This window comes from Tenebrio molitor, chromosome 5 (assembly GCF_963966145.1).
Source record: "Tenebrio molitor chromosome 5, icTenMoli1.1, whole genome shotgun sequence".
NCBI classification, from domain to species: domain Eukaryota; kingdom Metazoa; phylum Arthropoda; class Insecta; order Coleoptera; family Tenebrionidae; genus Tenebrio; species Tenebrio molitor.
This window is the reverse complement of record NC_091050.1, coordinates 1,112,337-1,135,459: the sequence shown is the minus strand read 5'-3', so window position 1 is coordinate 1,135,459 and position 23,123 is coordinate 1,112,337. Positions and strand designations below refer to the sequence as shown.

Below are 23,123 nucleotides of genomic sequence, written 5' to 3'. Positions count from 1 at the left end.
TGTAAAACAGTCGTAACCTATCACCATGTTGTATGACATTAATTGTCATTTTTTCTCTTTTTTTTGAGACTTTGTTGACATGCGCATAATCAGGCAGGGCATTTTTTTAAATTTGTGACAATCTAACCAAATTTTGAAATGACATTGACGACCAAAATTTATTGCTCGCGACAGCACCAATGAAAAAAATTGGATGTTTTCTTACCTGAAAAAAAACCTTGACAAGATTAAAACACGAGCGTAGCGAGGATTTTAAGGCCTCGAGGGCAATTAGAAAGACCCAATTTACCCAGAAACGAGTTGCATACAAAATTTTATTGTTTGAAACGACGTCCCTGAAGCTTCCAAATCTTTTAAAAATGGTTTCGCATTTGCTTTTGACAGTTTTGACAAATTTTTCAAGACCTGTCAGAAATGTAACGTTGAATGTGTTGTCTAGGGCAACGGTTTGTTATCTGGTCATTTTGCTTTAGGGCAGTTAAGAGGCAGTTTACAACGGAGAAAAATGAGAATTTATGACAGTTGAAAACAATAATTAATTTTACTATTTCTGGAAATATATTATATTCAGCCTTGGTTAAGAATGCAGCAGTTGGAATTCCCTTACTTTTACGTCAATATTTTTATTACAATATTTTTCAAAATTATTCATTCGTAGTGAAATCAAGCACAGTAAATTTCGAATTAATTACAAGAACTGTTAAATCCAATCTAACAAGAAAATGATAATTTGGGTGAGCGGTCGTGTTGCCAATTTATTTCATCATGTAAACATTTTGTTTACGAGCTGAGATGAAGAAATTGAAACCTGTTCTACACCTGTGGTAATGAACCTTCAGATCAGCAGTACAAACATGTTGACCGTCGCGGCTCCTGTCTTCATTTCACTATTTGTAAATTGTGCCACTCAGTTGTTGTTTGAAGGTAAAACTCTTCTTTTCTACAGTTTTTCGTATTTGTTTGATTTGATTTGTCGTCAGGAGACAGATGCACCGTTCCTGCCACCCAAACAATCGGAAAGTGTGTCAACATCGAACAATGCGAATACGCCAAACGACTCCTGGAGTCGCATGATGACCCCCAGTTTTGCGGCTTCAGCGGAAACATGCCTTTGGTGTGTTGTCCCCAGCAAAAACCCCAGCAGCTGATCAAACCCGGGAACAAAAGCGACAAAGGTGCGTTTAACAATCGCTCCAAACGTCGCTGATGGTTGTTTTCAGCGTGTTCCATGTACCACAGCGTCCAGAATCAAGTTTTTGGAATTGCTATAGGCCAGCCGGCGGTTCCTAGAGAGTTCCCCCACATGGCGGCTGTGGGTTACGGCGACAAACCTAGCGTTCTGTGGCTCTGCGGAGGGAGCCTAATCAGCAAATCCTTCATCCTGACAGCCGCCCACTGCGTATTCTCCAGAGACTTGTGAGTCCCACCTACTCTTAACAATTCAAACGAAAACAATCGCTTGCAGCGGTCCTGCAAAATGGGTTCGCCTCGGGGACTTGGACCTGAAGAACACCACCGAAGACGCAGACCCTCTAGACTTGCAGATCGTCGAGGCCATCGTGCACCCTGACTACAAACCTCCCTCGCACTACCACGACGTAGCCCTGTTCAAGGTCCCCCCGGTGGACTACTTCCGAATTATTTACAAACCGGCGTGTCTTCACACCGAAAAGCAACTCTCGAGGGACACCCTACAAGTGACGGGGTGGGGTAAAGTGGAGCTGTTCGGGGACAGCAGCACTCATCTGTTGAAGGCCAGTTTACAAATCGTGGAGTACGGGATCTGCGCCAGAAAATTCTCCAACGTCTCTCCAAGAAAACTGAAAGATGGGATTTTGGACGAGCTCCAGATCTGCGCCGGGAGTGCTCTAGGAAGCGATACTTGTCCGGTACTAGTTTCGTCAGAGTGGGGGTGTTGTTGTTTCAGTTGTTGTTTTAGGGGGATTCGGGAGGTCCGCTTCATTACAAGTTGAACGCGACTGGAGATCTTGTCCGACATTTTGTTGTGGCTGGAATTACTTCGTTTGGAAAAGGGTGCGGAGGAGAAAACAGCGTTGGGGTTTACACGAGGGTGTCGTCGTACGTAGATTGGATAGAGAATATTGTGTGGCAGGGGGAGATACTGGAATAAACAAAACAAACAACAGTACAAGAATTTTTCAACGTTTTCAAGTCATTGAACTTTAACTTAAACTGATCATTTGTAACAGCCGTTATGGCTTACGCAATGGTTCTTACATTATTATCTTATAGTCTGTTACGAATCTATCGGACATTCAAATAAATATATATTTAGAGTAGGCGTAGGCGACATTCGAATTCTGTTACCTAACAGTGTAAAGTAATTTTTGTAGATAATCAATTATTCTCCGGAGTTACAAAGATTACATAGTAAGCTTTTTCCCAATTTCATATTGTCATATTCCGTGGAGGGGAAATAGGGAGAATGCACTACAAAAATTAAAAATATTTTCTAACCTAATTTTATTTCGTTAAAATGTCAGACGTTTCTTGTGTCATTTTCTACGCTGGAAAAATATTGCAAACTATTGAATTTCCATAGGTTGCTCTAAATATAAATTTATTTGAAGGCCCTTTATAACTGTCCCAAAATATTATAATGTGGAAATTGTAAACCCTTTAATCTTGTCAACTAAGTGTGTTGAATAAACGTTTTTGAAAGTTGAAATGCATTTCTCTTTGAAATAATCTCTACGATGGCAAAAAAAAGCGGGAAACAAAAATTTTCCTAATGTAAATTTGGTTTTGTCCATTTGTCAATTAATTCTCTACTTGACAATACTTATCAAATAATTTTTTTAAATGTCATTGAATTTTGACATTAATTCTAACCTATCTCTCGTAAGAAGGTTTCACACTATGGAAAAATTGTAAAAATGTGTCAATTTTATTCTGACAGTTCCCGGTTTTTTTGCGACCAACTGTACATTCTGCTTTTGAACACTTGTATAAAGGAATAGTCTCAGCATCAGATATTAATACTTTTCAACAGAGCAGACAGTGATGATGTTTTAATCATTTCGTCTTTATTTCTTGTTGCAAGAATCTGTCTGATTGGCTGTGTAAGCTGTTGGGTCATTCTGTTGCCCAGAAACATTCTACAAGAACTGGTAGTCGAAACTTGATCGCTCTCTGTCACTCATGTAATTGCCGCACTCGCCTGCGGCTCACGCTTCCCACGAAAAAATACCACCGGCAAACTTTGAAATAATTTATTAAGAATTTTGTTTTGTACACAGTTTGATAATCCTACCGCAGTTATCTTATCGTTTCCAAAATATTCTTATTGCAAAAATAAACAGTGAATGTAGGTATTTAAAGCTGTTCCGAAATATTGTCTTTGGCAAAGTGACAAAATATATCCAAACAAATCATGATCATTTAATGAACATTTTTACGATTCTAATCCATTTTACTTTAGAACAAAAATGTATGAAAGTGCAAATTAAGACCACTTCTTGAGTACACTTTGAGGCATATTTTTTCGACCACTTATTAGATTATTGTTATGAAACAAGAACTCAATGATATTTTACACAACCACTGAAGCACTTGAAGAGTTCACGTGATGTATATTTTGATCATCTTGTCTCTACTTCTTCCAAATTTCACAGTTTCTCATCAAGGGATTTTTCAAGGTCCTCCGTGTGCGTACCCCTGTACATTCCCTCGGTTCTGTGGACCATGGTGCGACCCATTTTATCCTCCACATATCCCTTGTTGTCCGCCACCCAACAATGTCACAACGAAAAGTCATCAAAGTAAGTAGTAGATTTTTTATAAATAAATAACGCCAAAACTGGTATTAAGTTCAATTAGTACTATTAGTCACGTCAATTTACACAGTTTTCAAAATGTAAATTAATAAGTAATAACAATAAAAAATAACATAAATCGCGAGTATAGACAATTTAAATAAAAATAAATGCTCTTGACCTTTCACTTCAGATTAAATTTATAAACAATTTATCTCACACAAAAATTTGTTTGCAAAATGTGCTGTGTATTTGTCACAGTGCACTTTGTTCTTTTATGTTTATTATACAGGGTATTTCACGAGTGATAATAAGCCCACCGGAATTGAAAATGCAACCCACAATACATTTACAAAGTGGATATTTGTTTTTTGATTCAAAAAACATAAAACATAGTCAGCTGTGCAGTTTCGTAAATTTTGACATAAACGTCATTCACTTGGGTAAATGATATTGTCAAAAAACGAAGAGTTTTTGGGAAAATGTAGGTATATTCTTTGCATAAACGCGCAACGACAGAAGCATTTTTATTACATTCGCCATTAATCAGAATCATGTCTGTTTTCTCATCGTTCGAATACATTTTTCCTAAATGTCAGTTGTGACAAATAAAATTATTGGAAGCAAAGGCATCATGGATTTTGGGACCGAGTTGGCTATGATTTTTTTCTTTTCATGTTGGACCAACTGATTCAGTGAGGCAACGGATGGAACTTTTTTTTTCAGTGTCTGTTCGACATTTTGTTGTCACCGCATTGCCAGATTTATTATTTTAATATTTGTAAGAAAGTAAATGATTTATTAAGTGTGTAAAAATAATTTTAATTTCCGTCAAAGGAATAGTCAAAATTGCAAAAATAATTTTGTTACGACAAAAAATTTCCATTAAACGATGCTACTTCCAATTTAAAAAGGACAGACCAGATTTAAGAGATCAGGCAACAATTCAGAAAATATAACCTTAAACTGAAAACAACCTAACCTAACACAAAAAGTGTCAATTTCCTTTAGGGAATTCAGTTATCACCGAGGTAATGTCAACAAAATCACTGGGTGGTCATAGTCAACTCGGTTCCAAAAAGATCGTGAATGCCTAATATCTACAAAGGTTTCGTTTACAAATTTAATTACATACTAATTTTTAATTTTAGTGTGTGCCATGTATAACAACAAAATTATTCCATTGACTCCTGGCATTACAGGAGGGAGCGTAGCAGTGGCTGGTGAATTTTCACATATGGTAGGCAAATAAATTCCACCATAAATCATCATCACTAAAAAAATAACTGAAATCTTTTGTACTGAAACAAATTAAAAGAATATCTTTCAAGCACGTAAACATCTCTTGGTAGGTACACGTTCTATCGTCAGTTATTAATTCGAGAAAGATATTTCAAGCAACAAACAGTTCCGGTAGACAAAAGTACAAACATTTTACATAGCACTTTACCACACTAGTGCGATAAAGCATATCATTACGACATTCAAATCAATGTCAAAAAATCTAATATTACGTATCGATAGTAGTGATAGATATTAACTGTATTTTAGGCAGCTCTTGCTTATGGAAATTCGACAACAGATATGGTTTTTAGATGTGGAGGGTCCTTAATCAGCGAACGCTTCGTGCTCACTGCCGCCCACTGTGTCTACACGAAATTGTCAGTATCTCTTTTACTCACATTTAAAAACCATCTTCGTCTTTGTCTTTATGCAGTGGACCCCCCGTGTATGTGCGACTTGGAGGACTAGATTTGGACAGTACGATCTCCAGTGCACTCCATCAAGACATCGCAGTTTTTGAGGAGTACGTCCATCCGAATTACACTTCTTCTGCTGTATATAATGACATTGCCCTACTAGAACTGCGAGAAAATGTAGTTTTCGGGAGTTCAGTTCACCCAGCTTGTCTGGAGACTAAAAGGGATATTCCAGTAGATACCCTTCAAGCCATCGGGTGGGGCGCACTGGATGCGGATGGTACAACAACCAGTCACTTGATGAAGGTCGATTTAAAAATCTTAAAACAGGGGGAGTGTCAAAATGGTCTCCCAAAAGGGTCTTTGAGACTGATCAGAGGGATCTTGGATGACTACCAGATTTGTGCTGGGGACCCTTCGGGAAAAGACACCTGTCAAGTAAGAAATACGAGTATGTCTCAATTGTGGGGGAAACTTGATCGAGGTGTTTTAGGGAGATTCGGGAGGACCGCTTCATTATCGGGTCGAAAATGATAGAAAACAATACTTCGTCGTTGCTGGTGTTACCTCTTTTGGGAAACACCATTGTGGAGGAAAAGACAGTCTGGGAGTTTATACAAGAGTTTCAGCTTTCGTTGGGTGGATAGAGAGTATCGTATGGCCGTAAATTCTAACAGATCTTTTCAACATGTAGTCTTCCTAGTTGAATTCATTCATTAAATGAGAAAAAACAAAAACTATAGTTTTGCTGTTTATGTTTATTTCCTTGTTAGAACAATTTTGTTGTGTTTCAACAGTTCTCTGTAGTTAAGGATTGATTCAGGATTTTTCTATCGCGCGTTCAAATGAAATCCTGCGCTGAGTAAGTATTGGAAAAATTAAACCGTTTAGAACAGTGTAAAGTTTGAATTTCCCGCCGTTTGACACAATTATGTTTAATCGGGACATAATTAAACATGTTTGTTTTCAGCAAAGGGTGCCCTTAGATATTTGTTTCGAAAATAGGAATCGTTGTTATTCTATTTTTAATGTATAACATTGCAAAGAAAGAAAAAAAGAAAGATTTTTTTGGCTCTAAATTTTAGGTTAGCTGTCAACATGCTCTCATTAATCTACGCTTTAAAAAAGCACAATAATTGACGGTTTCCAACATATTCATATCTTAAAACTGATACAAGAATTACAAAACAACTCGAATTAATGTGCTGTTCGGTGTGATAAAAATAAATTGTAACATCTGTAAAAAGTCTATCGCTGCAGTTTATTTACCGTCATTAAAGCTAGAATTGCAAAGGGCCGCCAAACAATAAAAATGCAATTTACACTCCCATAAACCAGGCAGAAATGAAAGATAAAATTAGTCACGTGTCCGATTTTGATCGCCGCAAACATGATCCGTCCAACAACAACAAACCTGAATCTGGTCTGGCGTTTTGTTGTTGTAAACTTGAACGTCGGCGGAGTTTTTCTTTTGGGACAAATTTCAAAGAGATTCCTCGCGGTGATAATTCTCGGTCGAGCGTCGTCTTCAATTCTTGTCGAAAGTGATTCGGATTCTTTTCGGAACGACCTCGTACATCACTTCCCCGTTGAGTTATGCCCACAACACGACGGAGGAAAATAAATAGAAACGCCACATCAGTCTGTTACGAAGTGGCGTGGCGTTGAGACGCCCGGCGTCGCAGAAATATTTGTGTAACGGACGGATTCCTCGCGTGTTTTGGTTGTCTTCGCGAGAGCTGCAGTGAGCGGTGCCGCCCCCGGGACCAGCCGCCAAGAGGTAGCACACGATTTGCGTTCAACATTCTTTAAGAGTTTTGCCCAAAACTGGGTTGTTCCAGTTTTTCTGATGGATGGATGATGGACATTACGATCGAGTAAAAGGAAGTTAATACAAATTTAAAGCACCAAGTAATTTTTTCATTTCTTCACGAATGGACTTCTGTAATCACTAATGAGGGTAAACCCTTTTCACAAACAGCATCGCAAAATCTTTAGAAAATTGTAATATTTATCAAAGCTAAAAATAAAAATTGTAATTACAAATTTTACTTCACAAAATAAATGCTTTATAAGTTTCTCGTATTGTAAATTCTATTGCAATTTCTGACACTGAGAAACCATTCAAAAACTGACTGATTGCTTATCAGTAAAGACCGGATTTTAGGCGCTTGAAATTTATAGAAATAGGCGCTTAAAATAGGTCGTTACAACACACTTTTAGGCGCCTAAAATTATCAAAAAGGCACAAAAACAAGCATCACTTAAATATACTTTATTAAAAGATATAGTTTTTGGCATTTCTTGTATTTTTGCTTGCGTTTTCACTGTCATTGCAGTTTACATGTCACATGTTCACACAAAAAGTTAGGTTAGTTTTTGGTATTGGTGGCTAAAGTCAGTCACCAGATTGTGTCAAAAGTACCAAACTCACATCCTCACTAAATCACAGTCACTATCACTAAAAAATTATAAATTGACAACGTATGATACCTTATGGATTGCCCATTTTATTTATAACCTTCTTAAATGATTTTTTTTGTTCGACACTGTCAGAATTTGAATTCTCCTATGTGAATGGATTTTGATAAATGTCACCACTTGTCAAAACTAAATGTCAAGCTAATTTTAAAGATTTTAAGCGATTTGAAGCCTTTAAAGGGCTCGTCGAATAAAAAAACGTTGTATTCAACTCGTTCGTGTGTCAATTGGGCTTTTTTGGCACTCGTGGGCTTTTAAAACGCTGGTTTCACTCGCGTTTTAAACTGGCCCACTCGTGCCAAAAAACCTCTATTTACACAAGAACTCGTCAAATAAACTACTATTTTCTACTCCTATTGGATAATACTGTAATTATTAAACACTAATACCTAACAGGATTCATTACCCACGGCCCGTTGAATAATAATTTCAAAACTCACTGCAAATATCATAGCAACTAGTTTATAAAGTCCACTCGCAAATTTCAATGCAATGGTAGGTTTCAAGTATGTAATACAAAGTAATAATTTTAAGACGTCAGTTTCAGTTTGTCTAATAATGAAACTTATTTATCAATTTCTCTTCATAGTCGTAGAAAAAGTATAGTATTCTATTCGCGGATAATGGCTATTCCTCGCTCGGATGAATTACGCCACTCGCTTGCGGCTCGTGACAAAATCATCCTCAGGAGTTTTAAGTCATGCTTTACAGATATATGCTTTACAGTAAGAATGCCCAAGCGTGCAAGGTAAAGCAACACATTGATCTTATTATTGAAATTTTTGTTCAAAAATCCCAAACTAATTCGGTCCGTCATGAGTCAACAAGTACACCTTGCTCCTATTTTTGAAATGTAAACAGATTTTTGTGATTGTCGATACCTAAGAGCACGTTTATTTTTAAACCACCCCCTAATGAGGTCAAGTTCATCTGTCGGGGTCCCAGCCATAAACTATAAATGGGGTTTTAGTGTGACACTTGTGAATTATCGGCTGCAGATGTTCCCAAATCGTGTGTTCTCGCGATTGTGAAATGGGGCGCGAAACTGTCTCCAAGACAATTTTTTTTTTGGATTCTTCTGCGTCGGTTTCGTGTTAATAAACTCGAGCCGACCCCCTATCAATAACGCTATTTCTAGATTTAACTGCTTGGGAAGTTAAGAGGTTGTAAATGTTGCCAACAGAAATAGATTTGCAATTGAAGCACTTTGGGCTTTATTAAAGTAAATTTAATCTGGATGCTTCCATTAGCGCGCTCTTCACGTCCATCTCTCGCTATTCTCGAGGGATCATGTTGCTCCATTTCTGTGCAGATTATGATGGAGATAGACAGAATGTCGTACATCTTCGGGAGCTTCGCGAGGCGTCGACAGAGCCAAGAAGTGGGCGCTGCCAAAAGAAGATCAATCGAACCGACGCAAATCAGCCACGACCGCTCCAAATCAACTCCCCACACCTCCAAGAAACCGACCCCGACGAGCCCCAGAGCCAAGAGCATCTGCAACTTTGTCCTGGAGGACTCCAAATTCAAGTGTCCCATGTGTAGGAGACTCTTCGTCGAGCCCAAAGTCCTTCCGTGTTTGCACACGTTCTGTCTGAGGTGTCTGCAAGAACTGGAGGCCAACGACTACTCCAATTGGTGCGACGACGAGTCAGACGGTAAGAATTGATTTGCGCTAGTCGGGCTTCGCTTTGGCACTGTTTTGGCTTCGCCTAGCTCCTAGCACCTAGTGTTTTGGTTTCAAGGTGAGGTGAGTCCAATAGTTGAGGCAAAAGGAGAGCTGCCTTGATTTTCAGGGCTGTTAAGAGGAGACGGAAATGGGGGAAACGAGTTTGTTGATTTGTTTAACGGGGGGACGGTTGAAATATGTGGCACGTTGGAGATTTTTCTGTTTGTTTGGAAATATAAACCATCCTCAAAGGTTACATAATCGGATAGTTTGGCTCAAGACGCTGTAATATTTATATTGAAACAGACGCCCAACTGTTTAAATTGGGGACATTTATTTTCAAGCATCTTTGAAAATAACGATAATTAGAAGGTGGAGCAATAAGTCTGGGATGTCCTGTCGGTTGCTATTTTTGGGGTTTTTCAAATATGAAAGTCGCAGGAATTTGGATATTTTATAAATCAATGTGATGGAAGGATTTCTCTGGCATTTGTAGGTTATTTTCGGGTGTCAGGGATACAAATTTTGGCCCATTTGTCACTGCCGGAGTAAATTTTATATTTTAATTTAAACTAATGCTTCCATGGCACAGATCAAAAATAATAAGTCGTCATAAAAATAGATCTCATTGAGTGACGTCTTTAAATCTTAACACGTTTTGGTAAAAATTAGCCTAAAAAGTTTTACAAAATCATAATGGAAAAAAATTGAACCTGTAAAAACTAAAAGTCAAAGTGACAGTAAATTAAAAAATAGAAAAAAGAACATTTTATGTTAATTGGATGGGAAGATTTAAGAAATAGTTTTGAAAAATAATGAAATACAATTGACAAAACAAGAAAACCAAAAGAAAAACACTGTACATTAAAGTTATCAAAAATATCGATGATATTAATAGTTACTTGTATAACAAGGCCGCGAAATCATTCTTTAACGTACCGAGTGAAAAATTTCTTGGGCAGGTCGTGCTGAAGCTTACATTGCAAACGATGGCAAGCATTTTGAGCAACTTCTTTGATGTTTTATTTTATGCTTTTATTCACAATTACAATCTTTTTACTTTGTTGTTTAAGCCTTTGTTGTTTTCTGAATAAGTTGCAGGCCCTATTTTATTAGCACTTTACAACTTTTATAAAAAATTCATGATAAAACTCAAAAAAACTTAAACGATAACAATCAATTATAATCTCGAATAACATAAAAACTTGACTTTTTAAGTTGGTCGTTCGTTATATGTCAAAACTGCCCGCGAAATTTGAAATTTTTCAGCGGTTCCCAAACAAACTAATTCCTTTGATTCTCTTGTAAACCATTAACATTTGTATGAGGCAAGTTGGGTTATTTTGCCTTCTTTTAACACGGACTACCTTAAATTAAAATATCTCCACAACTTTCAAAATGAGACTACCAGAATAAATAGAAAAAAATTACAAAAATCTATCTCCTGAAACAACTGAGGATGACCATTTAAGAAAAACTCGATGACGTCATCGGACGGAAACGGAAACGGCCCGAAAAATAAAAAAGATCGAAAAATGTTTCTCTTAATGCTAAATGCTACTTTTTTAATATGTTTTGCCAAGCACGTTGGCATAAAGAGAATGACAACAAGATCTAAATAAAACTGACCTAGTTAAAGAAATATTCTTTTCCGGTTTTAAAATTTTGTTCATTCAGTTTTCATTATTGCTCATTTTTTTCCTCTACAGGGTGTTATTGAAATGCGTGGAAAAATTTTAACCACGAGCTACTAGCTTCATGTAGAACTCGGAAAAAATATTTAAAAAATTCTTATGTCAAAAAATAAAATGACATTTATTTTTTGAGCTACAACTTTTTTTTAATTGCTTTCAGTCTTCTACGTTGTCCCACAACCTCGTAGGTAAAATTTCGGCACATTTTAAAAATCCACCCTGTATATCATATGTTATAAAACGTACATCAATGCGGTTTCCTTGTTTTAAAGCATATTTCCTAGATTTAAATATCTTTTCCGAGTTTTACATGAAGCCAGTAGCTCATGATTAAAATTTGTCCACGCATTTCAACAACACCCTGTATATGTATGTTTTGTTCGTATTTTTCACCTGTTTTACTTTTATTTATTCAGTCTCTTGTCTTCTTTCCTAAGCATTTTTCTGCTAGATATAATATTTATTCTTTCCTTCTCATTTCCAGTACACTTTTTTACTCTCCTTACGATCAACATTTAATCCTCCAACTAATGCAAAAAATCCCCTTTCTCGTCCTCCAGAGTCGGCCAACACGTCCGAATCTCGCAAGGGCTCCGGCTCCGGCGGCTCCGGCTACGTCAGCGACCGGAACAACAGCCTCCACCCCGGCTGTCCCCCCACCGTCAAGCGAATCTGCTGCCCCACGTGTGGGGCGCGAGCGGAAGTGCCACACGGGGGTGTGTCTCTCTTCCCTCCCAACTACCTCCTCCAGCACCGGATGGTGCTAGCAACCCTCAACGCCCACAACACGCATCTACTCTGCGATGTGTGCACATCCGACGTATCGGTATGTTTTTTAACCGACACGTCAGCACACCAGTCGACTCTTTTTTCATTGCAGGCCACCGCCAGGTGCATGGATTGCGCCATCAGTTTCTGCGACCGTTGCGAAGAGCTCCATCTGAGGCAAAAGTCAGCGGCGGGGCACGAGGTGCTGTCGCTGGAGGAGGCCCGAAGGAAGGGCATCACCAAAGTGCGGAGGCAGATCATGTGCGTGCAGCATCCGGAGCTGGAGCTGTGTCTCTTTTGTTCGTCTTGTTACCAGGTAGGGTGAGATAAAAGGCGAGTCGTAGATTAGGTCACACAGTTAAATATGTATCCACTTTAATAACTGGTTGAGAAGACTATATTTCTTGTGCGACGAGTTAATTTTGTTGTTGTGTTAAGCAATCTTAGCCATGTGAAGTGTAATTTCTCACCAGAAGAATTAGAAATAAATAAAATGGCAGACACGGCCTGCACGGTTTCATCTGTTTCTGAATATGACAAGCCATGTGTTAAATATGCGCCTGATTAATACCACATGCCACAGGCACTTACATCTTAATTAATCAAAACATAACAGAGGATCCGTGAGATCAATGGGGCTTTCGCTCGAATTGAGCCGTAAAAATATACGAGGTGATTGTCAAAAGACTCACTGAACGAGAAAGATTTGTCTTTATTATTTGCTTTAGAAGGAAATAAATGTGAAAAAAGCTTGTGGAAGGAGGTTCTACAGTGCTTTAAAAATTTACAAACGAATCAATAAAGTCAGTGATGCTTGTTAAACAAAAATTAAAGACACATTTTTTAAAAACGTTAATTTCAAAAAGTGCCTTTTGTCCTTGCCTGTTCAGCCTCGGCTGCGCCTCGGCCAGAAAACTCAGACTCGGATAAAAAAAGATGCACAAATAACCATTTTTTTCGATATGATCATTTCGTTTGAAAATGTATTTCATTACATAACAGAAATTGCTTTTGCTATCTTAGCAAAATAACAGAAAAAAATCCCCCTTCGAGTTTCAGTGTTAAGTGACACTTCTTTTTACCATTTTTTTATTTATAGCGACTATTTTGACAAGTTTAAGACAACAACGTTTATACGAAACATATTTTTGGAGAACCGGGGATTTTCCACCCTCTAAACCTCCACGAATATCATTTGTTTTTCCAACACTCTATCCTTCATTCCTTCCACTTACCCTCTTTACACTTTTACCCAAGACAGATTCTTTTACAATCACAATTTCACCATTTTTTACCAAGCATTAGGCTATTTCTGCATTTTTTCTCAGTTTACGCTGCCAAAAGTAGTAACTTTACACTAAACGCATTTTTTATTTCCGGTTGCACCACTCGCACGCATTCAAATCACCTCACTGTATCTTTTTTAGAATTAGAGAAACGATCTCTGGCAAAATTTACGACGCTATTTATAAAAAAGAATAATAAGAAAAGCGCAGTTTCTGCCTGCTTGAATTGGGGCATTCCGACACTTAAGTCAAATTTATTTTGAATGTTCCAATGTATTTTTAAGCCAAGTACGTAAACGCAAACACAAAAATACTGATTTGTTACGACTAAATATAAACCTTGTTGTGGGGATAGTCCGTCAGACAGCGCGGCGCAGAGCAAAAAAAAACAACCCACAAAGTAAAATTACGCAAAAGCTGAACTAAACCAAGTTTAATTATTTTCGTAAAATAAACCAAATAAGGATTGTCTCTAGAAACTCTTCGAATCTAATTTTCAACTAGTTTGGTTCCGCTTTTGATTTTTGGTATCAATTAAAAAAAAAAACTTCTGAAAACGTATAAAAACCAGAAGAATACAGGGTGTTATTGAAAGTTGTACAGATATTTTAACCACGAGCTACTGGCTTCATGTAGAACTCGGAAAAAACATCTAAAAAATTCTATGTCAAAAAATAAAATGACATTTATTTTTTGAGAAAAAATAAAATGACATTTATTTTTTAAGCTACAATTTTTTTAAATTACTTTTAGTTTTCTACGTTGTCCTACAACCTCGTAGGTAAAATTTCGGCACATTTTAAAAATACACCCTGTATATCATGTTTTATAAAATGTACGCCAATGGGAAGTAACCTAAAGGAAATATGCTTTAAAACAAGGAAACCACATTGGTGTACGTTTTATAAAATATGATATACAGGGTGTATTTTTAAAATGTGCCGAAATTTTACCTACGAGGTTGTTTGAGAACGCAGAAGACTAGAAGTAATTAAAAAAAATTGTAGCTCAAAAAATATTGTCATTTTATTTTTTGACAGTTGACAGTTGACATTTTTTCCTAGTTCTACATGAGGCCAGTAGCTCGTGGTTAAAATATCTGTACAACTTTCAATAACATCCTGTATAAGGAAAATGAGAGATTTTCTCCGCTTTGCACAAATTAAACAAGTGCCAAAAAACAAATAGAACTGTGAGGATCACCCAGTATAGTACAGGTACTGAAACACTAATGCTCTCTTTAAGTGTCGCTATTTAAAAATAATCAGGTGTACGTTCTGTGAACGCTAATACCAATAATTATTTTTAAATCTCAAACAACGTCGTCTAATTGCTTTTTCTTTCATCTCTTCGACTCCGTCTCTCTCCGTTCGTTTTAAGAATGTCTAAAATATCAAAGGTGTACACCGTGCCGCAAGTAAAAACAATACAGTCTTGATATCCAGATGCGCAGATAAATCCACAGATCTCAAAGAGAAACCCGACATTTATAAAAGCTTAGAAGCTCGCTTTTACTGCAGAAGCTCTACTAAATAGAGTCATTTAATTTCTTTTTCAAACAAACCAAAAAAACAGCATCTGATTTTGAACAGGTGTAAAGAGAAAAATTATTTAGGCACATTTTGGGGAAGAAACGTGTTTCCACTCAAGATTTAAAACCCTCTTAAGGGTTCTCTTATTCTGTTTGAACTGTAAAAGCTCAGAGCATTTCGTTGAGCTTTTGGGAAGCATTTGCGGGGACATCACGCCCCCCGAGACCATAGAAATTAAACCATATTGAAATTAAAATAAAAACTTCTGACGTTTACTGAAATCGACGAAACAGGAATAAGCGAGGTGAGCTCGTTACACCACTGATACCCGGTAAGGATTTATGGTTATTGGCTCCCTGAGGTCAAATAAAGTACAAAGAAATACAAAGTTTATTTGTTATTTATTTATTTTGTATTACGTATTTTTTAACTTGTCACAACTAAGAGATTTTGAGACCCCCCGCCCCACCGCCCACAGGTCCAATTTTTCACCGATGTAATTGCCGCCAACGTGCCACCCGCATAAACATCCTGTCCCGCCTTCAAAGCCGACTTTGTTGCTTCCAGGTCATATGTCGGGACTGCGTTTCCGCTTCCCACAAAGGCCACACGTGCGAACCCGTCTCCAGAGCCGTCAAAGCCCACCTCACCGACCTCCGGCTCGCCGCCGACAGGGCCAAATCCCTAGCCGAACAGTCCGCCCTCGCCGCCAACCGCCTCCACGCCACCTCCAAACAGCTAGAAGCGCGCTGCGCCAAGATCCAGGCTGAAGTCGAAGACTTCATCGACAAGTACATTCGATCCGTGGAGGACCACCGCAAGAGACTCATCGACCAGGTCAACCAGACCCGCAACGAGAAGCTCCAAGAGATAGGAAAGTGCAAGCTGGGTCTGCACAAGAGGGTACGGGAGGCGCGGGATGTAGCGTTCTTCTTGGAGGAGTTGTTGAGCGACGGGACGGACGTCGAGGTTTTGAGTTTCTTGAAGCCGGTGATGAGGAGGATTGATAAGTGCGGTGGTGGTAAAGTGGCGGATGTGGGGGTGGAGGGGAGTTTGCTGTTCCTGCCGGAGGAAGTGGCGCAGTATGCTCAAGGGTGTTGTCCTTTGTATGGGATTGTTACGACGCAGATGGTGGCCCCCAGCAATTGTGTCATCAATACAGAGGGTAAGTCAGAGAGTTACTTAAGTACAGTAGTAAAAAAAAAGAAAAGATGTTTTTTATTATAAACCTATTAGGCTGTCGCCGTTGACAGTCATGTCTGAGCTCAATCGCTCAATTACAAATGTCACAATGACAGTTGCCACCCACACTCCACACCCACTTATCTTATGATGCATCCTCGTCAGAAAATAATTTATCGCCTTCGAGCTCTTCCTTTGTTGATCTTCATTAAGCAGCAGCGCCATCTGTAAACGCAATCAATAAAATTGATTGGCTATTGCGGCGCGAACGGCACCCCATAAATCTTCCCAGGATGAACAAATGATCGCCGCCCAATAAAATCTGTTGCATTTTGTTTAAATCAACGTGCGTCAACCCTAAATGTCGCGTCTATTTCGGGACTTACGTCTGAGCTGCACGCACACGCTTCATTTGAAAATGACGTTTGTAATTTACGATCGGGGCAGTAATTACGTCACCGGAACAGCGTCGGGGAAGATGGACGCGAAGAAGCGGAGGGATGAGAAATGGGTTTCGATTTCGACGGATAATTTTTCAGGAGAGGTCGGGTTTTAGAGACGTCGCGACGAATTAGCCGCCGTGTCAAAACATGACTGCATAACATTTCTCGGTAGTATTTTTAGAAAGTGGTGTAGGGAAAAGTAGACGGTAATGATAAATATCGGGACATTAGGGGAATGCGAGGAAATGGAGGAATTACAAGACTAAACATGAGGAGGGAATAAGACAGATGGTTGGAAAAGACGAAATGGGCAAGATTTAAGGGTGATTTATCAAATTTGGGAGTGGCAAGAGAACGTTTTTTGGTTTCTGTGGTGTACGGAAAAATTGTAAAAATTCCACAAAAAAACGAAGAGAAGAAGAACAAAGAGAGTTGACTACAAAATCGAAGAAGAATGGTAAATAAGTGGAAACATTTGAGAATAAAAACTAAAAGCCATCAGATATGGATGGTTATAAAACTAAAGCCGGCCTTACACCAAGGCAACAATTGGCAACATGTTGCATGCAACATTTTCTAGTAATGACCGGCAACATTACTAAAAAATGTTGCAGGCAACATATTGCCAATTGTTGCCTTGATGTAAGGCGGCCTTTAACAGAAGACAAAAACTTGAGTATTTTTATGGCGGAGAAAAATGTCTTTGGTGAAGGTGACGTTACTGACGTTTATGACCACAAAAGAGTTTATTGTAAAATCAAAAGAGAACTGTAAGATTTGTACAGAGACTACGAGTTTCAAAGCCAACAAATGCTTCTTGACGAATTAAAAAGTGCAACAACAGGGAAACCCACTAAGTCTAATCCTGTTGGCAATTCGCAATAATGCATTTCTACTTTCTATACATGGTGGTTTGACTTTTGCGTCTATGTTTTGTTCATCACCGATTCAGCGAACAGCGATGCTTTCCGGTTTGGTCGGAAATCATCACATTAATTGAGATAATTTTTTGAAAACAAAAAATATCTTCAAAACCAGAATTTTTGCATGCCCTCATGTTATGACGCACAACTTTTTAGTTAGGACTATCTCTGCACAGTAAGAGGGCTTCATCTTTTTTATAAAAATTGGGCTTTTCACTGGTATACAGGCTGTTTGATAAAAAATGCCTCAACCCATAACTTTTTTATTTCTTATCCGATTTCAATGAACAAAAAAACCAAAGATATGGTTTTTCATGCGCTACGAAGCAGCCATAAAATATATTTTTTTTGGCGTTATTTTCAATAGCTAACGATAGTCAACTTTTTTTTTAAATGGACACGAAGTTTTTTAGGCTCAGTCTGGTAGAGTTTTTTTTTCTGAATCTAATGATGTATTAAAAGTTATCATGTGGTCCATAGCTAAGTGAAAAAAAAATAAAACAATTTTTAATTGTGGTTCAGCTTGTTATAAAATTTTCAAGACCTGAAAAACAATTGGAATACAAATAGCAAATGTCAAGTGTCAGTTTGAAAATTTTCAGGTGCAATCTTGAGGTGTTATATTATTATTTTCTTGGAAAACATGAATTATTAAAAATAAAATTTTATTTTAGTATTATTATTATTATTTTTCTATTAAAAATGAAAATGAAAGATGAAAATTTCTAAGCTGACGTTTGGATGACATTTACCGCACTTTATATTGCGATTGTTTTTCATAATAAGCTGAACCACAAAAAAAAAATTTTTTTTTTTTCAGTTAACTATGGACCAAATGATAACTTTCAATACATCATTAGATTCAGAAAAAAAACCTTACCAGACTGAACCTAAAAAAACTACATGTGCCCATTAAAAAAAAAATTGACTATCGTTAGCTATTGAAGATAACACCAAAAAAATATCATTTATGGCTGTTTTGTAGCGCATGAAAAACCATATCGTTGGTTTTTTTGTTCATTGAAATCGGGTAATAAATAAAAAAGTTATGGGTTGAGGCGTTTTTTATCAAACAGCCTTTATTAATTATTTAAAAAAATTGATAACTCAAGAAGATATGAGCGTACAAAATTTGTACCGTTTTTTTCGGCCCACTGTGTATCATCGTTAATTGCAATAAATTATTTTTTGTGTGAAAAAATTGTTTCCATATTTTTTTCATGTACAGTCGTTGACCAAAATAAAATAGGACAAAGTGTTACCTTAGACAGTTTCACAATTCGAAGATTTGTGTAGTGTAACTGAGACGTATGTGTCTCAGATTACAACTTGATTTGACTTGACAATTGATTTACAAAAAGTTAGGTTGTGTTTTTTCACTTGTCATCTCGTCACTGTCACTATGTTCAATTGAATGATTGTGAGTTTTTGAAATATTGTCGAATGATAACACTTATCAGAATTTTTTTTTTTTTTTGACACTTTTGTTTCCTAAGAGATGGATTTCCAAAAGTATCGAATTACACAATCGAAATTTACTTTGTCCTATTTTATTTTGGTCAACGACTGTACATTTAAACATCCTTGAGAAGGTAGTAAGTAGTTAGTGCGCCAATTTTAGGACACTGTAGATATTTTTTTTTACTTCATACCACTCTACCATATGCAAATTTTAGATCTGTCAACCGTTAGTAGATTTTGTCGGTTTGAAAAATACAGGGTGTCTCAGCTAAGACTTTCGAGCCTAACAACTCAGTTATTTTCCAGCGGATTTTTGTGAAATTTAAAATGCAGATATTTTAGACGGTGAAGAATAAAATCCCATTAATGCAATCACCCAAGTCTTAAGAACGTAATTTACACATGCCTTTTTAAAATGTTGAATCAATTAACATAAAAAATTGATCGTCAATAAAAAATGTTGTAGGAAAAAACTCGTCCTTGAAAGACGTCTGGTTTGCAATAAAAAAGCAAAAAACTGTGTTAAACGTGGCTGCAAATGCAAAAACGTAGACGCGTATGAAACAAACGCGCAATTTTGCAGAATTTCGGTCATCCCTTTTCGCAGATGCGCATAATTTTCGATAAAGGAAACATGTGTTAAAATTACATTTTTTAAATTGAGGTAATTTTATTATTACTAATTGAACCTTCACGGTCCAAAATATGCATTTGCATTTTAAAATGCAGAAAAATCCGTTGGCAAATAACCGAGATATTAGGCTCGAAAGTCTTAGCTGAGACACCCTGTATAAGTCTTACTGTCGACATTCTTTCAATAGTTTGATCTATTGGTGAATTATAGAAATCATTTGAAAAAATATATCACTCATTTTTTATAACAAATTCAAAACTAACTTGAAAGCATTATCTCTCTAAGGCTAGGGCCACACTACAGACTTTTCATCGGCCGACAGTTTAGTTGGTTGCTTAATAAGTATGAGGACTTATGTGAGTGCGCACACTAAAGCGATTGTAGTCGGCCGACAGATTGATCGAAAACAGTTTAGTTTACCTGGTGGGCGCGGAAGCTACGCAATAGGACTAAATTATCGGCCGATTATTTAGTCTGTAGTGTGGCCCTAGCCTAAGATTGAAGGCGTTTTGCTCATAATTTTGTGTTATTACGTAATTTCCTTCAACGTTCTATACAAATAAAATTTTGAAGAACTTTGTAATTATGTCCAAAAGGAGAGCCATCACTGTAGATAATGAAAAAACGACTTGTATCCATTCAAAAAAAAATCTAAACGCAATTTGCTTGTATTTTTTATTTCTTGCATGCTTAAAATAACAATTAAATTTTATCAGCAAACATGAGAAGTAAGTTACTGACCAAATGATAATTTTACTTTTGCAAACAAAATTTCGAAAATGTGGATCCACAAAATGAGAACAAAACCCAACAATTCAAGACTTGTAATTTTCGTATTCTCCTTTGACTCATTTATTTAACAAACTGAGACTCTTACCTTTACTAGATGGACCAACCGCAGTCAAAATCTGAAACACCAAATCCAGCCACATTCACTCAATTCATTTCCGTACCGTACAACCCGACACAATAAACTAAACAACGTATAAAACCGCAGAATATTCAACCGATAAAATTCTATTGATACTTCAGCACACCGCATTCATTGCGTTAATAAAATTTTGAAGCACCCAATCGTACTAATTACTGGTTAATCACCAATCGCAACTGCTACTCCGTCTATGCAAATTACCCACACATAAAGAAACCTTGCTTATTGTTTTATGCATATGGCAAAAGCCACAACTATTGAACGACACTCCAAAAAGACATAACTTGATATCCTGGAGGAAAAATAACTGACGTTTCCGGCCGATGCCTTATTTATTTTTAATTTTTTTTTCGCAAATGCACATCCTTTTTTCCCTTATGGTAAGGTGAACGCTCGCAAAATGTCACAGTTGCAATAAAACGTACTTAAGGATGAACTGGAGTAACAATCTCAGCAAAAAGTTGCGGAATTCTTTATAATGCTATGAAACGTTTATTACGAGGAATCATTATTTGAAAATAGTAGTTTATTTAACGAGTTCGCGTGTAATTTGGGTTTTTTTTAGCATGAGTGGGCCAGTTTAAAACTCGAGTGAAACGAGAGTTTTAAAGGCGCACGAGTGCCAAAAAAAGCCCAAATTACACAAGAACGAGTTGAATACAACGTTTTTTTGTTCGACGAGTCCCCCAAAGGCTCCAAATCGGTGAAAATCTTTAAAATTAGCTTGACGTTTCGTTTTGACAAGTTGTCAAATTTATCAAAATCCGTTCACATAGGAGAAAATTCTCAAATTCTGACCGTGTCGAACAAAAATAAAGTTTTTAATTTTTGGAAACGAATTGTAATCAGTTACAGGTAAATTTTGTGTTTATTTTAACTAAGACTGTACGTAAAAAATAAAAATAGGTAAGCGGAAGCACATTGAATTCAATTTTCATTGCATTTCTGTTAAAGTTCTTAACGTAACTGTAGTAAAACGTGCGATATGAGTGTAATATTACTAATATTGCATACCGACGTCAATTATATGCATTTTGTTCACTCTTTATTGAAATTAAAACAGGTACATAACCTCAAAAACCGTGTTTTTCCACATATAATTAGCGATTACATGGAAAATCCTCGACCAACTTTCTTTGTAAATTCATTAGAAAATTCTACGATATCGATACTTTATGTGTGAAAAATTTAAGAAAAATTGACCATTTTGAAATATATTTTTTATCAATTCACATACGAGCATTGATCGATTTCTCATAAGAACGCGTGTAAAATATGTATCCCGAAACCTTAAAAGGTAATGGGCCGTATCACGACACCCTTATTAAATTTAAACATGACTCTAATTACCATGGTGACGAATTCATCTTTTTCTCGCAGGTTATAATTGCATAAATCTATATCGTTTTTGTTTACTTTAATCACGATTTTAATTAACAACAACTTTAATAACGGTGTCGTGATACCGCCCAATAACTTTAAAATCAATTTGGCACTGTATTACTGGTTGCATAAGCTAGCTGACAGTCCTGCAAATTTTTGCAGTTATGTCCACATTATTCTGATACCTATTACACTACCTCGATTTGGATACAATAAATCAATTTTGATCACTCAATCTATTCTGTTCAAATTTTTAACGAAAACTTTTCATTTTCAATCTTTCCAATTCGATGAGTATTAGTGGTTGCATAACCCATTTGACAGTTCTTGGTAATTTATCAAATTACGTAAATTTTCTTCATTTTAACTATTTCACTACTTTCATTTGAATAAAATTAATCGATTTTGATCGTCACACAATGTATTTTCAAAACTTGAACGGAAAATTTTCATTTCCGAACTGTCCAGTGCAAACAACTGGTTGCATAACCTCTCAACACCACTTTTTTTACTGTTTTAAATAATAAAAACGTCTAATACTTAACGATTTGGTTGATTTCCTTCAGCTTTGACCAACCTCCGCGTCGGCAAGAAGACACAGCTCACGTTAGAAATGCGCGACCGCCACAACAAACGCCTAGACCGTGGCGGCGAAGAAATCTCAGCGGAGATCCGCTACAGAGACGCCGGCGTCTCCAGATCCCTCCTGGTGGACATCGAGGACCTCCGCGACGGCACCTACTCCGTCGCCTTCGTCCCCGACGTGGCCGGCAAACTGGTCCTCAGCGTCACCGTCAAAGGCCAACCCGTCAAAGTCGGTGGCGCCCCCGCCCGCCCTTCACACTAACAGACCGATTGTTTGCAGGACAGCCCCTTCCCTATAATCGTGCGAACGCTGAAGCCGCACCACGGCACCTTCCACTGCTGCAGTTTCTGCTCGAGCGGCGGCAGCAAAGAAGCGACGTGCGGCTGCGGAGGCAAGATGCCCGGGGGGTACAAGGGATGTGGACACGGGCACGAAGGACACCCGGGACGCAGGCACTGGTCCTGCTGCGGCAACGTGTTGGAGCATTCGGAGTGCACCCGCTCGAACACGCACTCGCACTACCAGTTTACTCTGTAGCACCCCATATGAAGAAAAAGAAAGTTCTCGATTCATTCCGCCACCGCTGAAGGAGTAATTCAGTACAAAGCCTGGTCGATGTTTACTTAACAAGCTGAATGCTAGGTCTAGGGAATAAAGATTGTTGGGAAGTTGAG

At 37.5% G+C, this 23,123-nt stretch overlaps 4 protein-coding genes across 7 annotated transcripts in view; 3 read left to right on the top strand and 1 right to left on the bottom strand.

Moving 5' to 3' along the window:
• LOC138130331 (ATP-binding cassette sub-family C member 4-like) overlaps positions 1–20,564 on the bottom strand; it is a 35,864-nt gene extending 15,300 nt beyond the window's left edge. The window contains exon 1 of the mRNA XM_069046768.1: positions 20,427–20,564. The gene's annotated coding sequence lies outside the window, so the exon portion shown is untranslated. The remainder of the gene's footprint in view (positions 1–20,426) is intronic.
• On the top strand, positions 693–2,689 carry LOC138130343 (venom protease-like). The gene is made up of 5 exons (XM_069046790.1): positions 693–924; positions 981–1,175; positions 1,221–1,416; positions 1,466–1,889; positions 1,940–2,689. The coding sequence occupies exons 1-5, from the start codon at positions 828–830 to the stop codon at positions 2,129–2,131; spliced, it is 1,104 nt and encodes a 367-aa protein (XP_068902891.1). The 5' UTR covers positions 693–827; the 3' UTR covers positions 2,132–2,689.
• LOC138130344 (serine protease snake-like) lies at positions 3,340–6,218 on the top strand. The gene is made up of 5 exons (XM_069046791.1): positions 3,340–3,782; positions 4,928–5,016; positions 5,328–5,437; positions 5,494–5,914; positions 5,970–6,218. Exons 1-5 carry the CDS (start codon positions 3,590–3,592, stop codon positions 6,141–6,143), a joined length of 987 nt encoding a protein of 328 aa, XP_068902892.1. The 5' UTR covers positions 3,340–3,589; the 3' UTR covers positions 6,144–6,218.
• On the top strand, positions 6,894–23,122 carry LOC138130335 (E3 ubiquitin-protein ligase TRIM45). Of its 4 annotated transcripts, none has more exons than XM_069046777.1 (8): positions 6,894–7,256; positions 7,318–7,387; positions 9,270–9,615; positions 11,881–12,146; positions 12,201–12,404; positions 15,474–16,071; positions 22,430–22,677; positions 22,729–23,122. In XM_069046777.1, exons 3-8 carry the CDS (start codon positions 9,273–9,275, stop codon positions 22,984–22,986), a joined length of 1,917 nt encoding a protein of 638 aa, XP_068902878.1. In that variant the 5' UTR covers positions 6,894–7,256; positions 7,318–7,387; positions 9,270–9,272; the 3' UTR covers positions 22,987–23,122. The 4 variants fall into 4 exon arrangements, with proteins under 4 accessions (XP_068902878.1, XP_068902875.1, XP_068902876.1 ...); XM_069046774.1 differs by having other exon boundaries at positions 7,318–7,436; XM_069046775.1 differs by lacking the exon at positions 7,318–7,387 and having other exon boundaries at positions 6,895–7,256.
• The last annotated feature ends 1 nt before the right edge of the window (position 23,123 follows it).

Coding starts and splice junctions, on each gene's coding strand:
- LOC138130343 (XM_069046790.1), top strand. CDS start 828: ATGAACCTTCAGATCAGCAGTACAAACATGTTGACCGTCGCGGCTCCT. Junction 925..980: donor CACTCAGTTGTTGTTTGAAG/GTAAAACTCTTC, acceptor ATTTGTCGTCAG/GAGACAGATGCACCGTTCCT. Junction 1,417..1,465: donor TGCGTATTCTCCAGAGACTT/GTGAGTCCCACC, acceptor AATCGCTTGCAG/CGGTCCTGCAAAATGGGTTC.
- LOC138130344 (XM_069046791.1), top strand. CDS start 3,590: ATGTATATTTTGATCATCTTGTCTCTACTTCTTCCAAATTTCACAGTT. Junction 5,017..5,327: donor CTGGTGAATTTTCACATATG/GTAGGCAAATAA, acceptor ACTGTATTTTAG/GCAGCTCTTGCTTATGGAAA. Junction 5,438..5,493: donor CACTGTGTCTACACGAAATT/GTCAGTATCTCT, acceptor GTCTTTATGCAG/TGGACCCCCCGTGTATGTGC.
- LOC138130335 (XM_069046774.1), top strand. Junction 9,616..11,880: donor GTGCGACGACGAGTCAGACG/GTAAGAATTGAT, acceptor CTCGTCCTCCAG/AGTCGGCCAACACGTCCGAA. Junction 16,072..22,429: donor TTGTGTCATCAATACAGAGG/GTAAGTCAGAGA, acceptor GATTTCCTTCAG/CTTTGACCAACCTCCGCGTC.